The sequence below is a fragment of the Dreissena polymorpha genome, chromosome 2, assembly GCF_020536995.1.
Source record: "Dreissena polymorpha isolate Duluth1 chromosome 2, UMN_Dpol_1.0, whole genome shotgun sequence".
Classification (NCBI taxonomy): domain Eukaryota; kingdom Metazoa; phylum Mollusca; class Bivalvia; order Myida; family Dreissenidae; genus Dreissena; species Dreissena polymorpha.
In genome coordinates this window covers 41091341-41109117 of record NC_068356.1, presented here as the reverse complement: position 1 = coordinate 41109117, position 17777 = coordinate 41091341, and the positions used below count along the sequence as shown (strand labels likewise).

At 36.5% G+C, this 17777-nt stretch overlaps 1 protein-coding gene across 6 annotated transcripts in view; it reads right to left on the bottom strand.

The window, feature by feature from the left end:
• Positions 1-2904, bottom strand: part of LOC127866753 (uncharacterized) — a 213232-nt gene extending 210328 nt beyond the window's left edge. For 3 of the 6 annotated variants that reach the window (XM_052407537.1, XM_052407540.1, XM_052407536.1), the window contains exon 1: positions 1602-2904. In XM_052407537.1, coding sequence (XP_052263497.1) covers positions 2131-2601 — 471 coding nt within the window. In that variant the 5' untranslated portion in view covers positions 2602-2904 and the 3' untranslated portion in view covers positions 1602-2130. Of the gene's footprint in view, positions 1-1307 lie in introns of all 6 variants that reach the window. The other 3 variants (XM_052407542.1, XM_052407541.1, XM_052407539.1) reach the window with 2 other exon arrangements.
• Positions 2905-17777: the final 14873 nt, after the last annotated feature.

Genomic DNA, 17777 nt, shown 5'->3' with positions numbered 1-17777 from the left:
TAGTTAAATAATTGTTTAATAAAGTCGAATGGCAGTTGGTTTGTCTGTTCATTGTAGGTGACAACGTGCATAGCGTCGTCACAAAATAGCATTCAATGTAAATCCAAAATATGGTTCGATTGACAAGATAGCATAAGTACGTTCACATTAGTCTTTAAATTTAATGGTGCGTTACAAATTACATAATACCCTATGCAAGTTGGTTAAGTAATTAATGGCAGATTACAGTTGGTGTTTTGTATTTGGGCACCATTACAAGAAAACGCTGTTAACATTAAATAATTTATCAATTTCTCCTTGTTTGAAAATCATCCAGTTGAAAGCAATCGAGTGTACTGATACAAGTTTTTCTGTCACAGATATTCTTTCTTTCTCATATTAAGAACAAGACAATAACTTTTGCATAAGTATTTTCACTTTCCAACGAGGAGGAAACAATGCCGATGTTCTGAATGATCTCGTGAAATGAGCCTCGTCATGCGAAAATAGGACTTATGCAATGTGCGTCCATCTTAGCTCCAGACCAGCCTGCGCAATCGTACAGTCTGGTCGGTAGCTGGGCAGGTCGCTATAAAATCACGCTTGGTGTTGTTGTCTCATTAGCGAACAGGGTATCACAAGACCAGACAGCGCTGATACGCGAACTGGTCTGGAGCTCCGCTGAACGCATATGACATAAGACACACTGTCACATGACAAGGTTCATACTCTCATCTCACATTTCATTGTTAACCCTTTCAGTGCGGGAACCGAATTTTAAAGGCCTTTGCAAACAGTTTGGATCCACATGAGACGCCACAGAACGTGGCGTCTCATCAGGATCCAAACTGTTTGCTATTCTGATAAAATTCTTTGAAAAAAATCGAAGAAAATGCTAATTTTAGAAATTCAGCAGAAGACATTTTAGCAGACGACAAATTACCCAGCATGCAAAGGGTTAAGCTGTGTATGCATTCAATATATCAATATAATAAATCCTGTTACCAGTCAAACAGTATAGTGTAAACGTTTGGTGCTTCTTCCCCGTTTATTGAGAAGGCACCTTTTATTTTGTAATACATTTTGGCACGCCACACGATTTACTAACAATAATAACAACATAACATATTTAGGCGATGTCGGTCAAATAATACATGAAAGACGAGACTGTATCTCCCACCATCTAACGTCATATTCAACACTTTCTGTCAGGGCGAGTTACATTCTCCACTAATAACCAACCGCCCCATGCGATGAACATTTGGCACGTAATCAATGCATGTTTTACCTGGAAATAATGCATTCAACCTCTATATAATACTGAATACGTATAATTTATATGCTTGAAAATAAAACACACGTATAGATAATAGTACATTGTATTTAGTTCGAAACTTTAGAGACAAACTATCGTTGCTAAAACATTTCCAACTTCTGAAACAGTGCGCCATATGGCCCTCTTGGTTGATTAGTTTAAATCTATTTATTTTAGCTCGATTGCATAGAAAGCCTTAGGTCTATTCGAAACGCTCTCGAGTCCGTTTCCTGGGACTAGAACCAGTTCTTGGTGTCTATGGAAGAAATCTAAGGAACGCTCCCACAGTGCGCATCGAACGCGTGACCTCCCGATCGCTAGGCGTACACAATATCCACTACATCACTGCGACCTTTAATGCACCTTCTTGCTTGATTTCAAGGAAACATAATACATGTATTGGGTAAAAAACGTATTTGGAATAACCCATAAAAGTAACATGGAAATCCTAAAATAGTTAATCAACGATTCATGCAGTCGAAACAAAATGAACAAAAAATAAAATAACAGTTGCTAAATATGAATGTAAATACATATATACATATATATAAATGGAACTTACTCAAAAGTAAGTCTTGCTTACCATAACATAAATATATTTTCATCACTTTTTTAAATCCATCTATGATTTATCTCAATATTAGAAACTTTATTATGTTTGGTTAAAAAACTCACCATAACCGGAACATACAAGGTATAAATTAGCAAGCTTAATAAGCGCCAAAAAACGACTCTATTCATTGCACAAGCTAGTTGTCCATGAGTGGACGGCTCTGCCCTCCTTTAGAATGGAGCGTGCGGTCCGCTTCTTTTTAGGATCACCGCAAGTGTTCCATCTAGTCCCGGAAGTGGAGACCCTCTTCTAAAGGCACGGCGATGTCGTTGAGGATGATGTCGTCATCATAGTTGATGCAGTGAGACAGTATCACAGACGCCTTGACGGTTATATCACCGAACACCGCTTGAGACTGCCTCATGAGACTGTCTCTGAGCGACCGTTTGCTCTCCTCCGCCTCCTCTTCGAACATCGGAACCGAGATAAATGTGTGCAGCTTGGTTCCCCCTTCTATATAGCGCCACCGTATGCTATCCAACTGATCACGCGCCATCACGCCGGGTCCCAGTGGAATGCCATTCAAAAGTCTGGGGATTTTCTTCATACACGTGTTAGGAATCGGCGAGTCGCTGTACACCGATTGAAACGACACTTGGAGAAGGAAGCAGAATCTGTCGTCATCTCTCTTTCGCTGATTTCGAACGAGTTTCGACGCCTCACTCGAAGTGATGGTGAAGAGTGACGCGGACATGCCTGGTGGTTTCGATTGAAAGCTTACTAGCAGGGAACCTGCGCCTAAAGTCGAAGTGTCTGCCTCGATGGGAAGTACCGGAAGTGAATTAACCGCGCGTGTTCTGGGGGGTTGGAAAGAGGAGAAGTTTGCTTGCTGAACGTTCACCCAGCCTGCCAGCTTGATATTTGAGCGTTAAATTTCCGAAAATCAAGACAGACACTGATCGTCCGTTGCTTAGGATCTTTTTCAAACGCTATATGTTATCACAGCAGAAGCCTGCAATCCAAATACTAATGCTATCTCAGTATTTCTGTTCTACCTGTTTTCATTTTCCTGAGCACATAACAGAACTGTATCATTGCCGAAACGGAAAATGCGCTGCCTACATAACCACTGGGCTGAAAAATATCCACCTTAACACTGACGTAACACATAAACAGTCGTTAGCTGTAATTCCGAAGATCGGGTTGGTTTTCAGAAAAGCAACTGTTCTATAAAGAATGTCCTTACGTCTTGTTCACTGAAGGTCGCTGTTGAATACCCCGTGTTCCACTCACCCAGATACGACAATCTTCACATGCACGATGTATACATGTTGATCTCATTAAGTATTATCTACTGAGTTAATCATTAATCATTGGGCTATTATGTACGCCTTTGTGCTAATCAATAGCATTGCTTTTAGTCTGTATACACACTGTACACTTAATACATTTGTACGAACCACGTATAAGCCCGTCAAACACTGGCTGTCGTTAAGCAATAGTTGTTCCCGCGCAGGTTAAGTAGATCAAGTCGCACGCTTATTGTTTGGCACCGTTGGTATACAGCGGATAAATCAAGAAGGCTGCGTTGCGTCATCGAGTATTGCAAAGCAGGGACCTATACAAACAAATTTGTTTGTATAGGTCCCTGTGCAAAGGATAAAACGGTTAATCGTTCAACCATTTTGCTATACATATCTAAAGACGATTATGTATCATTTCACTGAACTAGATGTAAGACACCAAATAATAGTATATGTAGTTGCAATCGTATCGTTCAGAATGTTAAACAATCGAAGCAATTACAACGAAAAAAAAGGAAATATGAATTAAAATAAAGACACAGTGTATAACATAAACATGGTATGGTATTGTCAAAACTCCTACTTTTATTTGAGTACTATATTTTTTAACACGTATTTAGTTTTTTTAACTGTAGTACTGTATTAAATAAAAAAGCCATTAATTCAAGTATCACAGGGGCACCAGTTAATAGTTTATATTGCAACACAAGTACAACGATATGGACTTGGGCTTGGAAATAAGGCATGATTGTAGCTGCAAATTAATTATTCAATCACAGTCATTGATCACTTATTTAACTAGACTAAGTTGCCATTAATCATTTGCACCATCATTAACCTATCAACATTCATCATTACATGTTAGTTTTTTCGATGTTAGTAATAACATTGTTTGTGTTTGCATGTAAACGTGTACATGAAAGAAGATATTTCATATTTTAGTCCGTCGACGAAAATTACAAATAATATGTCCTTAGAGTAACCATAGTAACCGACCAATTCAAGCCAGATTTTTTGATTTCAATATAAACTGACACACTGGAATATATGGTGTCGATAACTGCAAACATTTCTTAAAGTGATGAGCAAATATTGTAACTAACTTGGTTTGAATACGATCATACTCGAAAACAAACTGTAACTTATTGTCGAAATACCAAACAGCTGAATAAATCTAAAAAATTAAAATCTATCGCAACACAAAAATCAGTATATTTTGATATAAAACTCATTATTTGTCCACTGTGATTCTTTCTATGCGAATATTATAAATATTTATGTGTACAGACTCGTTTCTTATTTATTTTACCGACATTTCCTAAATATGTTATGTTGTTATTATGGTTAGTTATTCGCCCGGCGTGCCAAAAAGTATAATCAAAATAAAATGTGACTTCAACATGCAAAATAAATGGGTAAGAAGCACCAACCGTGTACAATATACTGCCAACTAAATTGCTTGTATTCATTCAGTATGCAGTCCAGTCTGCGAATAGGCGCAGTTTGGTAAGGAGCTACCCTATCGCTAATGAGACCACGACACCCTTCGCAGTTTTATAGCGGACTGCACAGCTTCCGACAAGACTGTGCGATTCCGCAGGCTTGTCTGGACCTACGATTGCCGCATATGGCTTAAGAACCATTTTCGCATGACGCGGCTCATATCATATTGATAAATCTGAAGTAATTCAGTAAATCGGCATTGTTTACCCTCCATTGGAAAAGGAAATTTACTTTTGCAAATTTATGTGTTTCACTCGTAAGTCAATATCAGAAAGAAAGCTATATCTATGGCAGACAAATTCACATCATTTCACTGAATGGTTTTTAACTGGAAAATGGTCAAACAAAGAGAAAAAGATTGTTAAATGTTAACATCGCTTTCATGTAAAGGTGTTCATGACAGAAATTAACTTCTGTAATTTGTAGTTAATGTCTTAAAATAATACTTAAGGTACTAGGTAATTTGCAACCATCAATTAACTTGACAGACTAATTGGAACGTATAAATGCTCTCTTGTCAATCGAACCATATTTTGGATTTTTTATTAAATTCTGAATTGTACTTTGTAGTGACGATTTTCAACCTATCTTAACGAAATTACATTCACTGTATATATATAGTGTTATATATCGTGAATGTAGATCGATATGCGTAAGTTAAGTTGAAATACACCTGTGGAATCTACAATAGAATATTGCGTTATCAACACTTGTCAAGCTTTTTTTCATTCTTATGTATACCTTTTTCTCGCACAAAATAACCTTATGGTAAGCATTTCAAGAACTCAAAACCATAAAAAAGGTATTCATATCAATTTGACGGTTTTAAAAAACTACGTTTTTAGCGATATGTACTCGCATGGTTCCATATTTACACGTATGAACGTATGCAAAAATCAAAATTATATTTGGCATATATATATATGGATTATAATGTGCATTTATTCAAGCTCGTTGTTAAAGATACAGGCGGATTGTGTACATTTTTATGTTGCCCACTCTATACTGGCGGACATATTGTTTTTGAAAGTGCAATGCTAATGTCGCCAAGATTGCGTGTGAAGATAAAATGCAGTGGTCAGGTTTGAAGTACCGTTAATCCACGCGGTTGTTGATTGATATTTACCGAGGTTCGTTCATGTATCTCAGAAAGCACTGCTTTGATTGACCAGGAATGTGGCATTAACGAGCCGCACGCGTCTCACATTGTCCGAGTTCATTCCAGCGGGGAGATGAGCAGCTCGTGAACATAACACGTATAAACGTAACAGAACATCTGACCATGCGCTAGCAACTGCTGAAGCTACCTGGCAAAGAGCTTTTAATGGCGAGACGCTGATATGTCAACATCACACTTATAGATGTGATATAACGAACATCTGAGCATGCGATATGTGCGAGAATATGCTTTATCTACCTGGCACAGTACTTTTAATGATAAGACGCTGATATGTTTGCCGATAGTTAAATACAATTCATCGAACAACAAAACCTCGGTAAACGCTTTGCAGCTTCAACAGCTCACATGTTTTAAAGTGGTTAAATTTCGTTCAAAGCTTGGGTCGAAAGACAAAAGTGAGTGTAGCCACATATAAGTTTAAATCTGAGTTCGTGGACGTGGTAAGGCACAAACAAACCAGTTACACAGCAATACATACAACCGAAACAATTAACAATTACTAAGACCCCTGGATAATGCATTCACAGAAGTTGAAAATGACTTAGCTTGATGCTTTCAATATTTATAGTTGTGATTGATCCCAATGTCGCAACATTGTTGACAAAGAAAAAACATATGCAGAGAATATCCAACATTGAAAAATGATTTAGGAAGTGGACCATTCTTGTGCAACCAGGCAGTTTGTTTGAAAATACGCAGAGAGAATTACGTTTAATCCTATTAGAATGTACACTCCTCAATAGACAATGTCAACGCGGTAAAATGGCAAAGAACAATTGCTGCGTAAATCCATGTTTTTATATTTTTAATAACCTTCATTAACGGTGGTGAAGTTAAGTCTTAGTTAAAAAACCCCGAATAGTTGTCAAAATTTTCATGGCCCTGGGGTCGAATTATTTTACATAACAGTAATCATTTTTGGAAGCGTCGTATTGATCGACTGAATATATTCAATTCTATTTAATTAATCTATGCATGATCAAATAGGCGTGCATACATTTCCAATATCGAAAAAATGCACCATTGAATGTTTTTGGTGCTAACGCATTAGCATTCATATGCATGCAAAAACATGCTTTGTTCAATTGCGTAGCATGGTCTATGTGCGCACGGTTAAAGGGTAGCTTTTCATGGGGTCAGCACCAAGTCTAATTTAGTAAAAGCGATAACATTCAGATTTAGAGGACCATTCTCGTATAATCTACATGTGTTATTGGTGGTTCAATGGATTATATCCAAATAATATAACTTGCAAGAAATCTCTAAACACTGACCGCATGGCCTGATACAATCAGTACTTACCCCGGTAGGTACGAAATCCGATAAGGAGTTCACATCTGGTTACGTTGAGCAATAATTCAAGGGCATTTACGTAAGTGTACCTGCATTGACCTGTAAAAAACATTCGTTATAGTATGTTTATATAAATAATCCAGCAATATGACTTGTAACAGATGCCAAAATGATTAGTATACATAGTAGATACCGAAAGGAGAAGTTACCAAATGCAAATATGCATACCTTAATGAGCATACGTTATTGCGATTCCGACCAACAATATGACTTGTAGATAAAACAAACATTCTCATTATAACGACAACAACAGAACTCTCAAATTATTCAATCGCTTCGCGTTGCAACGTTTTACAAATTTTCAGGTTTTCAAATCGTCAAAATATGCATATAATGGATATTTCAGAGCAAGGTAAATGTTCAATATTACTATTTCCTCACAAATATCATAACTAAAACGAAAATGTGCGAATCTGAAACAACTTTTTTCAATTTTGTCAATTGACCAAAACGTGTAAAGGCCCTTTTCACTACTTTGGGTACTACTACTAGGTCATTTGTAACGCACAATTAAATTGACAGACTAATTGGAACGTATAAATGCTATCTTGACAATCTAACACTATTTTGGATTTATAATATTGATCGATACACGTACTTTAAAGTGAAATATACACGTGGAATATACAATGCAGTATTGCGTTATCAACACTGGTCAGCTTATTTTCATTCGTTTTTATACCTTTTGCTTGCACTAAATAACGTTAATTTTAGTATTGAAAGAAAGCGAAACCATACAAAATCAAAGTACTGACAATACTGGTGTGACGTTGCTTTTGAAGAGGATGGATATAAAAGCATCAATTTAAGTTTATCTACATCACCACAATTGTGTATGTGGGTACGAAAATTTGGGTACGAAAAAAAATTGGGTACTTAATTTGTGGGTACGAAAAAATTATGCCAAAAATGTGGGTAAGAAAAAAAATGGGTACGAAAAAAAAATGGGTACGAACAAAAATTTGGGTACGAACAAAAATAAGGTGCGAAAAAATTGGGTACGAAAACAAATTTGGGTATGAAAACAAATTGGTACGACAAAAAATTGGTACGAAAAAAAAATGGCATACTTTTGTTCTTTGTTACTCAGGAAGGATAAGTGCGAAAGGCATATTGGATTTTGGGTTACTTTTAAGCTGGAATCGCTAGTAGGGTCACGCTGTGAATTAGTGCGCGAAAACCACTAGGATACATGGTATTTATAAATGGTTTGATGGGTTGTGCTATGTTTTGCGTGTACAAATATCATTCCAAAAGCAGGCTATCTTTACGTTTCATTCGTGCCCAGCCACTTTCGTACATGCCATAACATGGTAAAAAGTTGATTTTGAAGCCCCTGTTTGTGGCCTTGCCTTTCTTTCATTTTTGTCAATAGTATCACCTGTACAGGTTCCATATGCTTTTTTATCTTAAAAATGTAAGTTTCAAACTACTTGTGTACAGTGAATGTGTTATTATGATTGCAGGTTTGTTGTTTTCTGAATTGAGCTTGGTGGAGATTAAGAAGGCGTCCGCGGCTCCGAGAGTGTGTTTCTACCGTGGTCTGCTACCTATCAAGATAATCAGCGAGGTATGCCAATTGAGAAAATTTAGCTAACTCAATCGGACTGGCTCGGTCTTTTACATAGGTCTTCATTGTGAAGATTTTTTTCATGGTATAACTTAGACGAGCTGCCGAAGCAGCATCGTCAAATATGTATTCAACATTTACAATGTATATCAATCAGAACAAATAAAGGAATAACCAGTATGTTAATTATTCATACAGTATTAAATCAATATGACGGTTTAAAAAATGCTTCAGTTTGAGCGATATCTTCTCGTAAAGTTTTATGTTAACACGTGTATCATTGAACTTATAGGAAATCCCAAAATTATAACTTGCATAAATGTGAATATATTGCAGCTCGTTGTAAAGATACAGACATATTGCGTTCAATTTTCGTTTTGAAAACGTGTCTTTCATAATTATATTTTTGTTGTAGAAATATTATTTTCCGTTTGTTCAATACGTTTTATGCTAAAATCGCATTTTGTTACACATTTGTGAAGATTCGTATTCGACTATCTTTAAAGAATGCATAAAAAACTGTCTATGTCGTTTTGCTCTGAATTTCAATTTACAAAATAAATATATTTACTTACGTTTTTATAACTATAATTACAGTTTTATAAATATTGTATATCTGGTATTTCATTACATCATTGGGTTTAGTACATGTCCGTGTGGATCAAGTGCTTATCGATATTATATTATTGGCGTCGCCCTGGAGGGCGGCGACTAGTATGTAATGCATTTTTTTCGCTTATGGGAGAAGTTATTTTACGGATCAATGTATATATTTTTGTTCTAAGAATATCTTGCATAGTGGTGATTTTTTGTGTAAATTAGTGTAAATAAGTACTGCATTTGTGCCTATTACATTTATTACAACATTTATTGCCAATAATACAAAGCTAATTGTTTTAATTAATAACTGATCCACAACTGATCACAGGGGAAAGATTACAGGGACTGGGCAAATACGCGAAACTTTCTGGTTTTGTATAAAAACAATTGATGTTTTGTATAAAAACAAAACATAATCAAAATATATTTATTTTGTGTTTTTTCTAATTTGCTTATTTTGTGGAGAATCAATGTAGTACGATATTTGACGACCTCTCGCGCAAGCAAGTTTATTGGAAGGCGTAGTGGTACGAAAACGTACAATGTATTAGTTTATTAATAGACATATAATAACGATCGCTATACACAACTTCACCAAATAGCAGTACATAAGTGAATGTCAGCCGGAAAAGCTCAGTTGGGAGAGCGTTAGACTGAAGTTGTTTACGCAACAGTCATCTAAAGGCCCCCGGTTCAATCCCTGGTTCCGGCACGAACGGAACAGTTCGACGGCTGACAATTTTTTCAGTCAGGTTAATAAATATAATAAAGCTTTATTTTATGTAGACATTTTAAAATCCATTTTACTACAATTGGATATTTTTATTAAAATTAATGGATGCAACGTGGTGACAACATTAATAAAATTTCTTACATCACTTAAATATCTTATAAAAAATACACGTGTTTTTATATTAACAAATTAATGCAAACAACACATCTATTATCCATGTATTTTTATGGTTGTCTATCATAGGCCTATCCCTACCACATATAGAGCGCGAAGCGCGACACGTATTATTGATTTTAACAATGAGTTGCGATAAAGGAAGCAGCCGCTTATCAAGGAGGAGTTGTGTCCCAGCAACCCATTTCCCTAGAGTCAAGCACTCCTTTGAGTTTTTTTTTTAAGAACCGCATATAGAGCGCGAAGCACGACACGTATTACTATCCAGGTGGTATGGGCCCTTTAGCATTATCCGACCATTACGCCCATAGTTATCTTCCTTAGAATTTGAGAAATTTTGAAATCCTTGTTCGAAGTCCAAAATTTTCATCCGATTGTTCCCAAACTTTAACAAGTTTTTTTTATCGATGAGGACCCAACCCAAACTCTATATGAGCAATATCGGACCATAAGTCCAGAATTATGTCTCTTTGAATTTAAAAATAAAAGTGAAAAACTGCTTGGTAAGGTGATTATGTCAACATTTTTCATCAGATTCTTTCCAAACTTACAGTGTCTTCATATCAATGGGCATTTTTACCTCATTTAAAATGAGAAACATCGGGACAATAAGTCCAGAATTTTTTCTATTAAATTTGACTAAATAAACAATTGCCACTTGTTTAAAAGATTTTACAACTTTCGTCTGAATCTTTTCAAACTTGTTAAGTGTTTTTATATCAGTATTACTCGAACCCTATTGAAAATGATGAATATCGGAGCAATAAATCTATTATGATCTTTTACTGAATTTCAAAGTATTGTGAAATGCAGCTTCTTTATACAATTTACAGTTTTCATTCAATTTTTTTTTCCAAACTTTTACAGTGTTTTCATATCAATGAGTACTCAACCCCTATCGTAAATGAGCAACGTAAGAATAAGTTCAGAATCATCTCCCCTTGAAGTTGAGAAAAATATTAAATTACGCTTACAAGATGAAGCAGATTTTTTAAAACCTACACAGTTCTGTTCCATTAATGAAAACTGCACACGGATACCAGTAAAAAAAGGAAAGCAATGTAAACAAGACTATTGCCAAGCAATAAAAGTCCCCTACCGGCTCCACCATTGTCAGAAATTCCACCATTGTCAGAATATTTTGTATGCCCCCCTTCGAAGAAGAGGAGGTATATTGCTTTGCACATGTCGGTCTGTCGGTCGGTCCGTCCACCAGGTGGTTTCCGGATGATAACTCAAGAACGCTTGGTATGAAACTTCAGAGGTACATTGCTCATGACTCGCAGATGACCCCTATTGATTTTGAGGTCACTAGGTCAAAGGTCAAGGTGACCCGAAATAGTAAATAGGCTTCCGGATGATAACTCAAGAACGCTTAGGCCTAGGATCATGTAACTTGATAGGTAGATTGATCATGACTCGCAGATGACCCATATTGATTTTCAGGTCACTAGGTCAAAGGTCAAGGTCACAGTGACCCGAAATAGTAAAATGGTTTCCGGATGATAACTCAAGAACGCTTATGGCTAGGATCATGAAACTTCATAGGTACATTGATCATGACTGGCAGATGACCCCTATTGATTTTCAGGTCACTATATCAAAGGTCAAGGTCACGGTGACCTGAAATAGTAAAATGGTTTCGTGATGATAACTCAAGAACGCTAATGGCAACATTGATCATGACTTGCAGATGACCCCTATTGATTTTGAGGTCACTAGGTCTAAGGTCATGGTGACCCGAAATAGTAAAATGGTTTCCGGATGATAACTCAAGAACGCTTATGCCTAGGATCATGAAACTTCATAGGTACATTGATCATGACTCGCAGATGACCCCTATCGATTTTGAGATCACTAGGTCAAAGGTCAAGTTCACGGTGACCCGAAATAGTAAAATGGTTTCCGGATGATAACTGAAGAACGCTTATTCCTAGGATCATGAAACTTGATAGGTAGATTGATCATTACTCGCAGATGACCCCTATTGATTTTCAGTTAACTAGGTCAAAGGTCAATGTCACGGTGACCCGAAATAGTAAAATGGTTTCCGGATGATAACCCAAGAACGCTTATGGCTAGGATCATGAAACTTCATAGGTACATTGATCATGACTGGCAGATGACCCCTATTGATTTTCAGGTCACTAGGTCAAAGGTCAAGGTAACAGTGACAAAAAACATATTCACACAATGGCTGTCACTACAACGTAGAGCCCATATGGGGGGCATGCATGTTTTACAAACAGTCCTTGTTTATATTTGTTGCCATAGCAACCCGAATTTTTGACGTAGGAACAAAATGAAATGACGTGCATAATGTCCATATTGCCATCTATCCATGTTCCAAGTATCATGAAAAAATATTAAGAAAAATTAAAGTTATCACAGGATCCAGAAACCCACCATTTTCAGCAGTATTTCTAGTCTATTTGTTGCCATAGCAACCAGAATTTTTGACGTATGAACAAAATGAAAGGATGTGCATAATGTCCATATTGCCATCTATCCATGTTCCAAGTTTCATGAAAAAATATTAAGAACTTTAAAGTTATCGCAGGATCCAGAAAACCACCATTTTCAGCGTTATTTCTAGTCTATTTGTTGCCACAGCAACCAGAATTTTTGACGTAGGAACAAAATGAAATGACGTGCATAATGTCCATATTGCCATCTATCCATGTTTTAAGTTTCATGAAAAAATATAAAGAACTTTTAAAGTTATCGCAGGATCCAGAAAAGTGTGACGGACAGACAGACTGACAGACGGAGTGCAAACCACAAGTCCCCTCCGGTGAAACCGGTAGGGGACTAATAAAATGAACTATGAAATATTTGGGAGTTACAACACAAAATCATAGATAATGGTTATTTTGGGGTTATAACACAACATCATAAATAATGGTTATTTGGGGGTTATAACACAAAATCATAGATAATGGTTATACCAGTATCTTTTTCTATTTTGTTTAAAATAATCGGCCAATATACTAATATTTACAGTAGAAAAAAATCGTTCCATTTAACTTCATTGAGTGTCTTTTACACTGAAATTCCCGACGCCCTTTGATGCTTTGCATCAATACTTATCTTGTAGTTTATATTAATAATCAAAGTACTGACAGTACTGGTGTGACGATGCTTTTGAAGAGGATGGATAGATAGCATCAATTTAAGTAGATCTACATCATCACAATTGTGTATGTGGGTACGAAAAAAAAAATTGGTACAAAAATTTTGGGTACGAAAACATTTTTCCAAAAAAAAAATTGGTAACGTAAAAAAAATAAAGTACGAAAAAAATGGGTTAAAAAAAATTGGGTATGAAAAAAATTGTGGTACGAAAAAAAAATTGGGAACGAAACAAAAATTGGGTACAAACAAAAATGGGTACGACAAATTTTTGCTACGGAAAAAAATTGGGGTACGCGGACGTAGTACTCCTGGGGAACTTGACCCACAATCGCCCATTCTTGGTCCTTTCAGTCAAACATTGGATAAGTAACTTCAAGGCAATATTATGAATACACATTTATGGCGTACCATTTGGGTCGCTAGTCAACAAGATCTAGAAGGTTAAAAGAGAAATGTGCTTTTACGTACAATATGTACGTCGAAGTACATTTTTGTATTTCGACGTACATTATTGTAATTCGACGTTCAATCTTTACTGACCCTTGAGTGTAAGCCAATCAGAAGACGCCTTACATCTGTTGTTTTTAGAGATATTTGACAATGAACATTATTATTATTATCATGCCCCCCCCTTCGAAGAAGAGGAGGTATATTGTTTTGCACATGTCGGTCGGTGTTTGTCGGTCGGTCAGTCCACCAGATGGTTTCCGGATGATAACTCAAGAACGCACGCTTACGCCTAGGATCATGAAACTTCATAGGTACATTGATCATCACTTGCAAATGACCACTATTGACTTTCAGGTCACTAGGTCAAAGGTCAAGGTTACAGTGACTCGAAATAGTAAAATGGTTTCTGGATGATAACTCAAGAATGCTTAGGCCTAGGACATTAATCGTGACTGGCAGATGACCTTTATTAATTTTCAGGTCACTAGGTCAAGGTCACAGTGACTTGAAACAGTAAAATGGTTTTCTGATGATAACTAAAGAATTCTTACGCCTAGGATCATGACACTTCATAGGTATATTGATCATGACTGGCAGATGACCCCTATTGATTTTAAGGTCACGAGGTCTAAGCCACTGTGATTCGAAATAGTAAATGGTGTCCGGATGATAGCTCAAGAATGCTTACGCCTAAGATCATGAAACTTGATAGGTACATTGATCATGACTGGCAGATGACCCCTATTAATTTTCAGGTCACTAGGTCAAAGGTCACATTGATTTGAAACAACAAAATGGTTTCCTGGTGATAACTAAAGAATTCTTACGCCTAGGATCATGAAACTTCATAGGTATATTGATCATGACTGGCAGATGACCCCTATTGATTCTCATGTCACAAGGTCAAAGGTCAAGGTCACATAGACAAAAAACGTATTCACACAATAGATCTTTCCCGGAAAAGCACGAGTTTAGAAAAAACCACTAATCACCCCGGTACAAACAATGCTGGTCCATTAAAACAACCAATGATAGCTTACTTTAAATTATAACGGTTGATACGGTGTGTGATTTTGAAAGGATTATAAATGGGTCATGTTTATTTGTACTAGTAGATTAGTGGGTTTTTCCAAAATATTGCTTTTTCCGGGATACATATATTGCTGCCACTACAACTGACAGCCCATATGGGGGCATGCGTGTTTTACAAACAGCCCTTGTTATTTATACCAAATTATGCGACTAGTATCGACTGCTAACTAATAGATATTGAGCGTATAAATTGAACATTATTATAATTATTTATACCAAATTATGCGACTATCGACCGCTAACTCATAGAAAGTGTGCGTATTTATTGACCTGGCGTGGCGGAATTAACCTCTGACTTATGCATATACACAAAATACAACCAAACCAGGGAGGTTATTTTACATTTTTAATCCCGTAATCGTTTGTATATCGTTGGGAATTTCCTACACAGTAATGCGCTGGACCTTGATATTCCGCTCCGCATGGTCAATAAATACTAACAATATGCTTGATTATTTTAATTCTAAACAAGAGGACCATCACGGCCCTGAATCGCTCACCTGACTAATCAAATACAATCTTAACCCAGATTTCATCAAGATAAACATTCTGACTAAATTTCATAAAGATTGAATAAAAACTGTGACCTCTACTGTCTCCACAAGGTTTTTCTATTATTTGACCTAGTTTTTGACCAAGTGATCTAGTTTTTGACCCCAGATGACCTAAATACAATCCCAACCCAGATTTCATCAATATAAACATTCTGACCAAATTTCATAAAGATTGGATGAAAACTGTAAAGTCTATTGTCTATACAAGGTTTTTCTATTATTTGACCTACTGACATGGTTTTTGACCTAGTGACCTAGTTTTTGACCCCAGATGACCCAAATAGAATCCCAACCCAGATTTTATCAAGATAAACATTCTGAGCAAATTTCATAGAGATTGGATGAAAACTGTGACCTCTACTGTCTACACAAATAAATTATTGAGTTTTTTTCTATTATTTGACCTAGTGACCTAGTTTTTTTTTTACCTCAGATGACCCAAATACAATCCCAACCCAGATTTCATAAAGATAAACATTCTGACCAAATTTCATAAAGATTGGATGAAAACTGCGACCTCTATTGTCTACACAAGGTTTTTCTATTATTTGACCTAGTTTTTGACCTAGTTTTTGACCCCAGATGAGGCAAATACAATCCCAACCCAGATTTCATCAAGATAAACATTCTGACCAGATTTCATAAAGATTGGATGAAAACTGTGACCTCTACTGTCTACACAAGGTTTTTCTATTATTTGACCTAGTTTTTAACCTAGTGACCTAGTTTATGATCCCAGATGATCCAGATCCAATCCCAACCCAGATTTAATCAAGATAAACATTCTGACTAAATTTCATAAAGATTGGATGAAAACTGTGAACTCTACTTTCCACACAAGGTTTTTCTATTATTTGACCTAGTTTTTGACCTAGTGACCTAGTTTTTGACCCCAGATGACCCAAATACAATCCCAACCCAGATTTCATCAAATAAACATTCTGACTAAATTTCATAAAGATTGGATGAAAACTGTGACCTCTACTGTCTACACAAATTGTTGACAGACACACGCACGCACACACATACGGACGCCGGACATCACACGGTCACTTCGTGACAGGTGAGCTAAAAAGGTTACCTTGAATCTTCTTCAAATGGGTATTTAATCTATTTCTATGCATTAAATACTCAGAACTTCTTTGTAAAATTGTGTGTGTTTTTTTCAATTTTGATATTTTTATTTATTTTGTCCTCAATTAAAAAAGAGATTTTAAACATTTATTATGAGTAAATCTGAAGGAAAAGCGGCTCTTGAGACAAGTGTTTTGATCGGCTGTAAAGAACATTTGTACGTTGAAGTACAAATTGTACTTCGATGTACAAAAATATACTTCGAAGTGTATTTCATTTTGTACGTGAAATACATGTGACCAAAGCTGGGAAAATCAGTCTTGTGTTCAAAAAATCACATTTTGACTTTTTTGAAATTTTAGACTCTCTAAACATTGTAGTTCACAAAAATGATATAGATTTTTTATTTATCACATTCAAATCGAATTTTATGACCTTCCAAAGTGACAAACCCTACATTTTACTGTCAGAAAAAGTTTCATACAAAAAAAAACAACTAAAACATTTCTCAAACAACAAGCAAACTGTTTTATTAAATCAATAATCTTTCTGAAGTCAAATACATAATTATAATGCAATTAACTGACATCAGCATTATGGACATTTAAAATGTACCTTTTGTGTTGCTATGGTAACCGATCTACATGTTTCCTAGACGGCACAAATGACTGGGAACTACGGGCAGATCTTATGAAACAGCTGCAGTTTCCAGACATTGTCCACACTACCCTACGCCCAGACATTGTGATGGTCTCCGGAAAGACAAAGAAGATCATCCTGGTAGAGCTGACTGTCCCGTGGGAAGAAAGATGTACTCAGGCACATGAGAGAAAAAAGGCCAAGTACGAAGATCTCGTCCAGGAATGTAGAGAGGCCGGGTGGAGAGCATGGAACTACCCGATTGAAGTGGGATGCAGAGGGTTTCCTGCACCATTGCTGGGAAAGATGTTCCAGGATATGGGAATAGAGGGACAGGCGAGAAAGCTGGCCATTAAGAAGGTATCACAGGCAGCAGAAAGAAGCTCCAGCTGGCTGTGGCTAAGGAGGAACGCCAGTAGCTGGAAGCCATCCACTAATGGGTAGTGTCTGATCAACACTGCCGCCCGCCACTAAGAGCTTGTCCTAGGTTTAAAAGGGCGAAACAAGCAATGACAAGTGGTACCTAGCTGATGACATTAGTGGAAAGCAGTTTATCTGTATTTTACAAC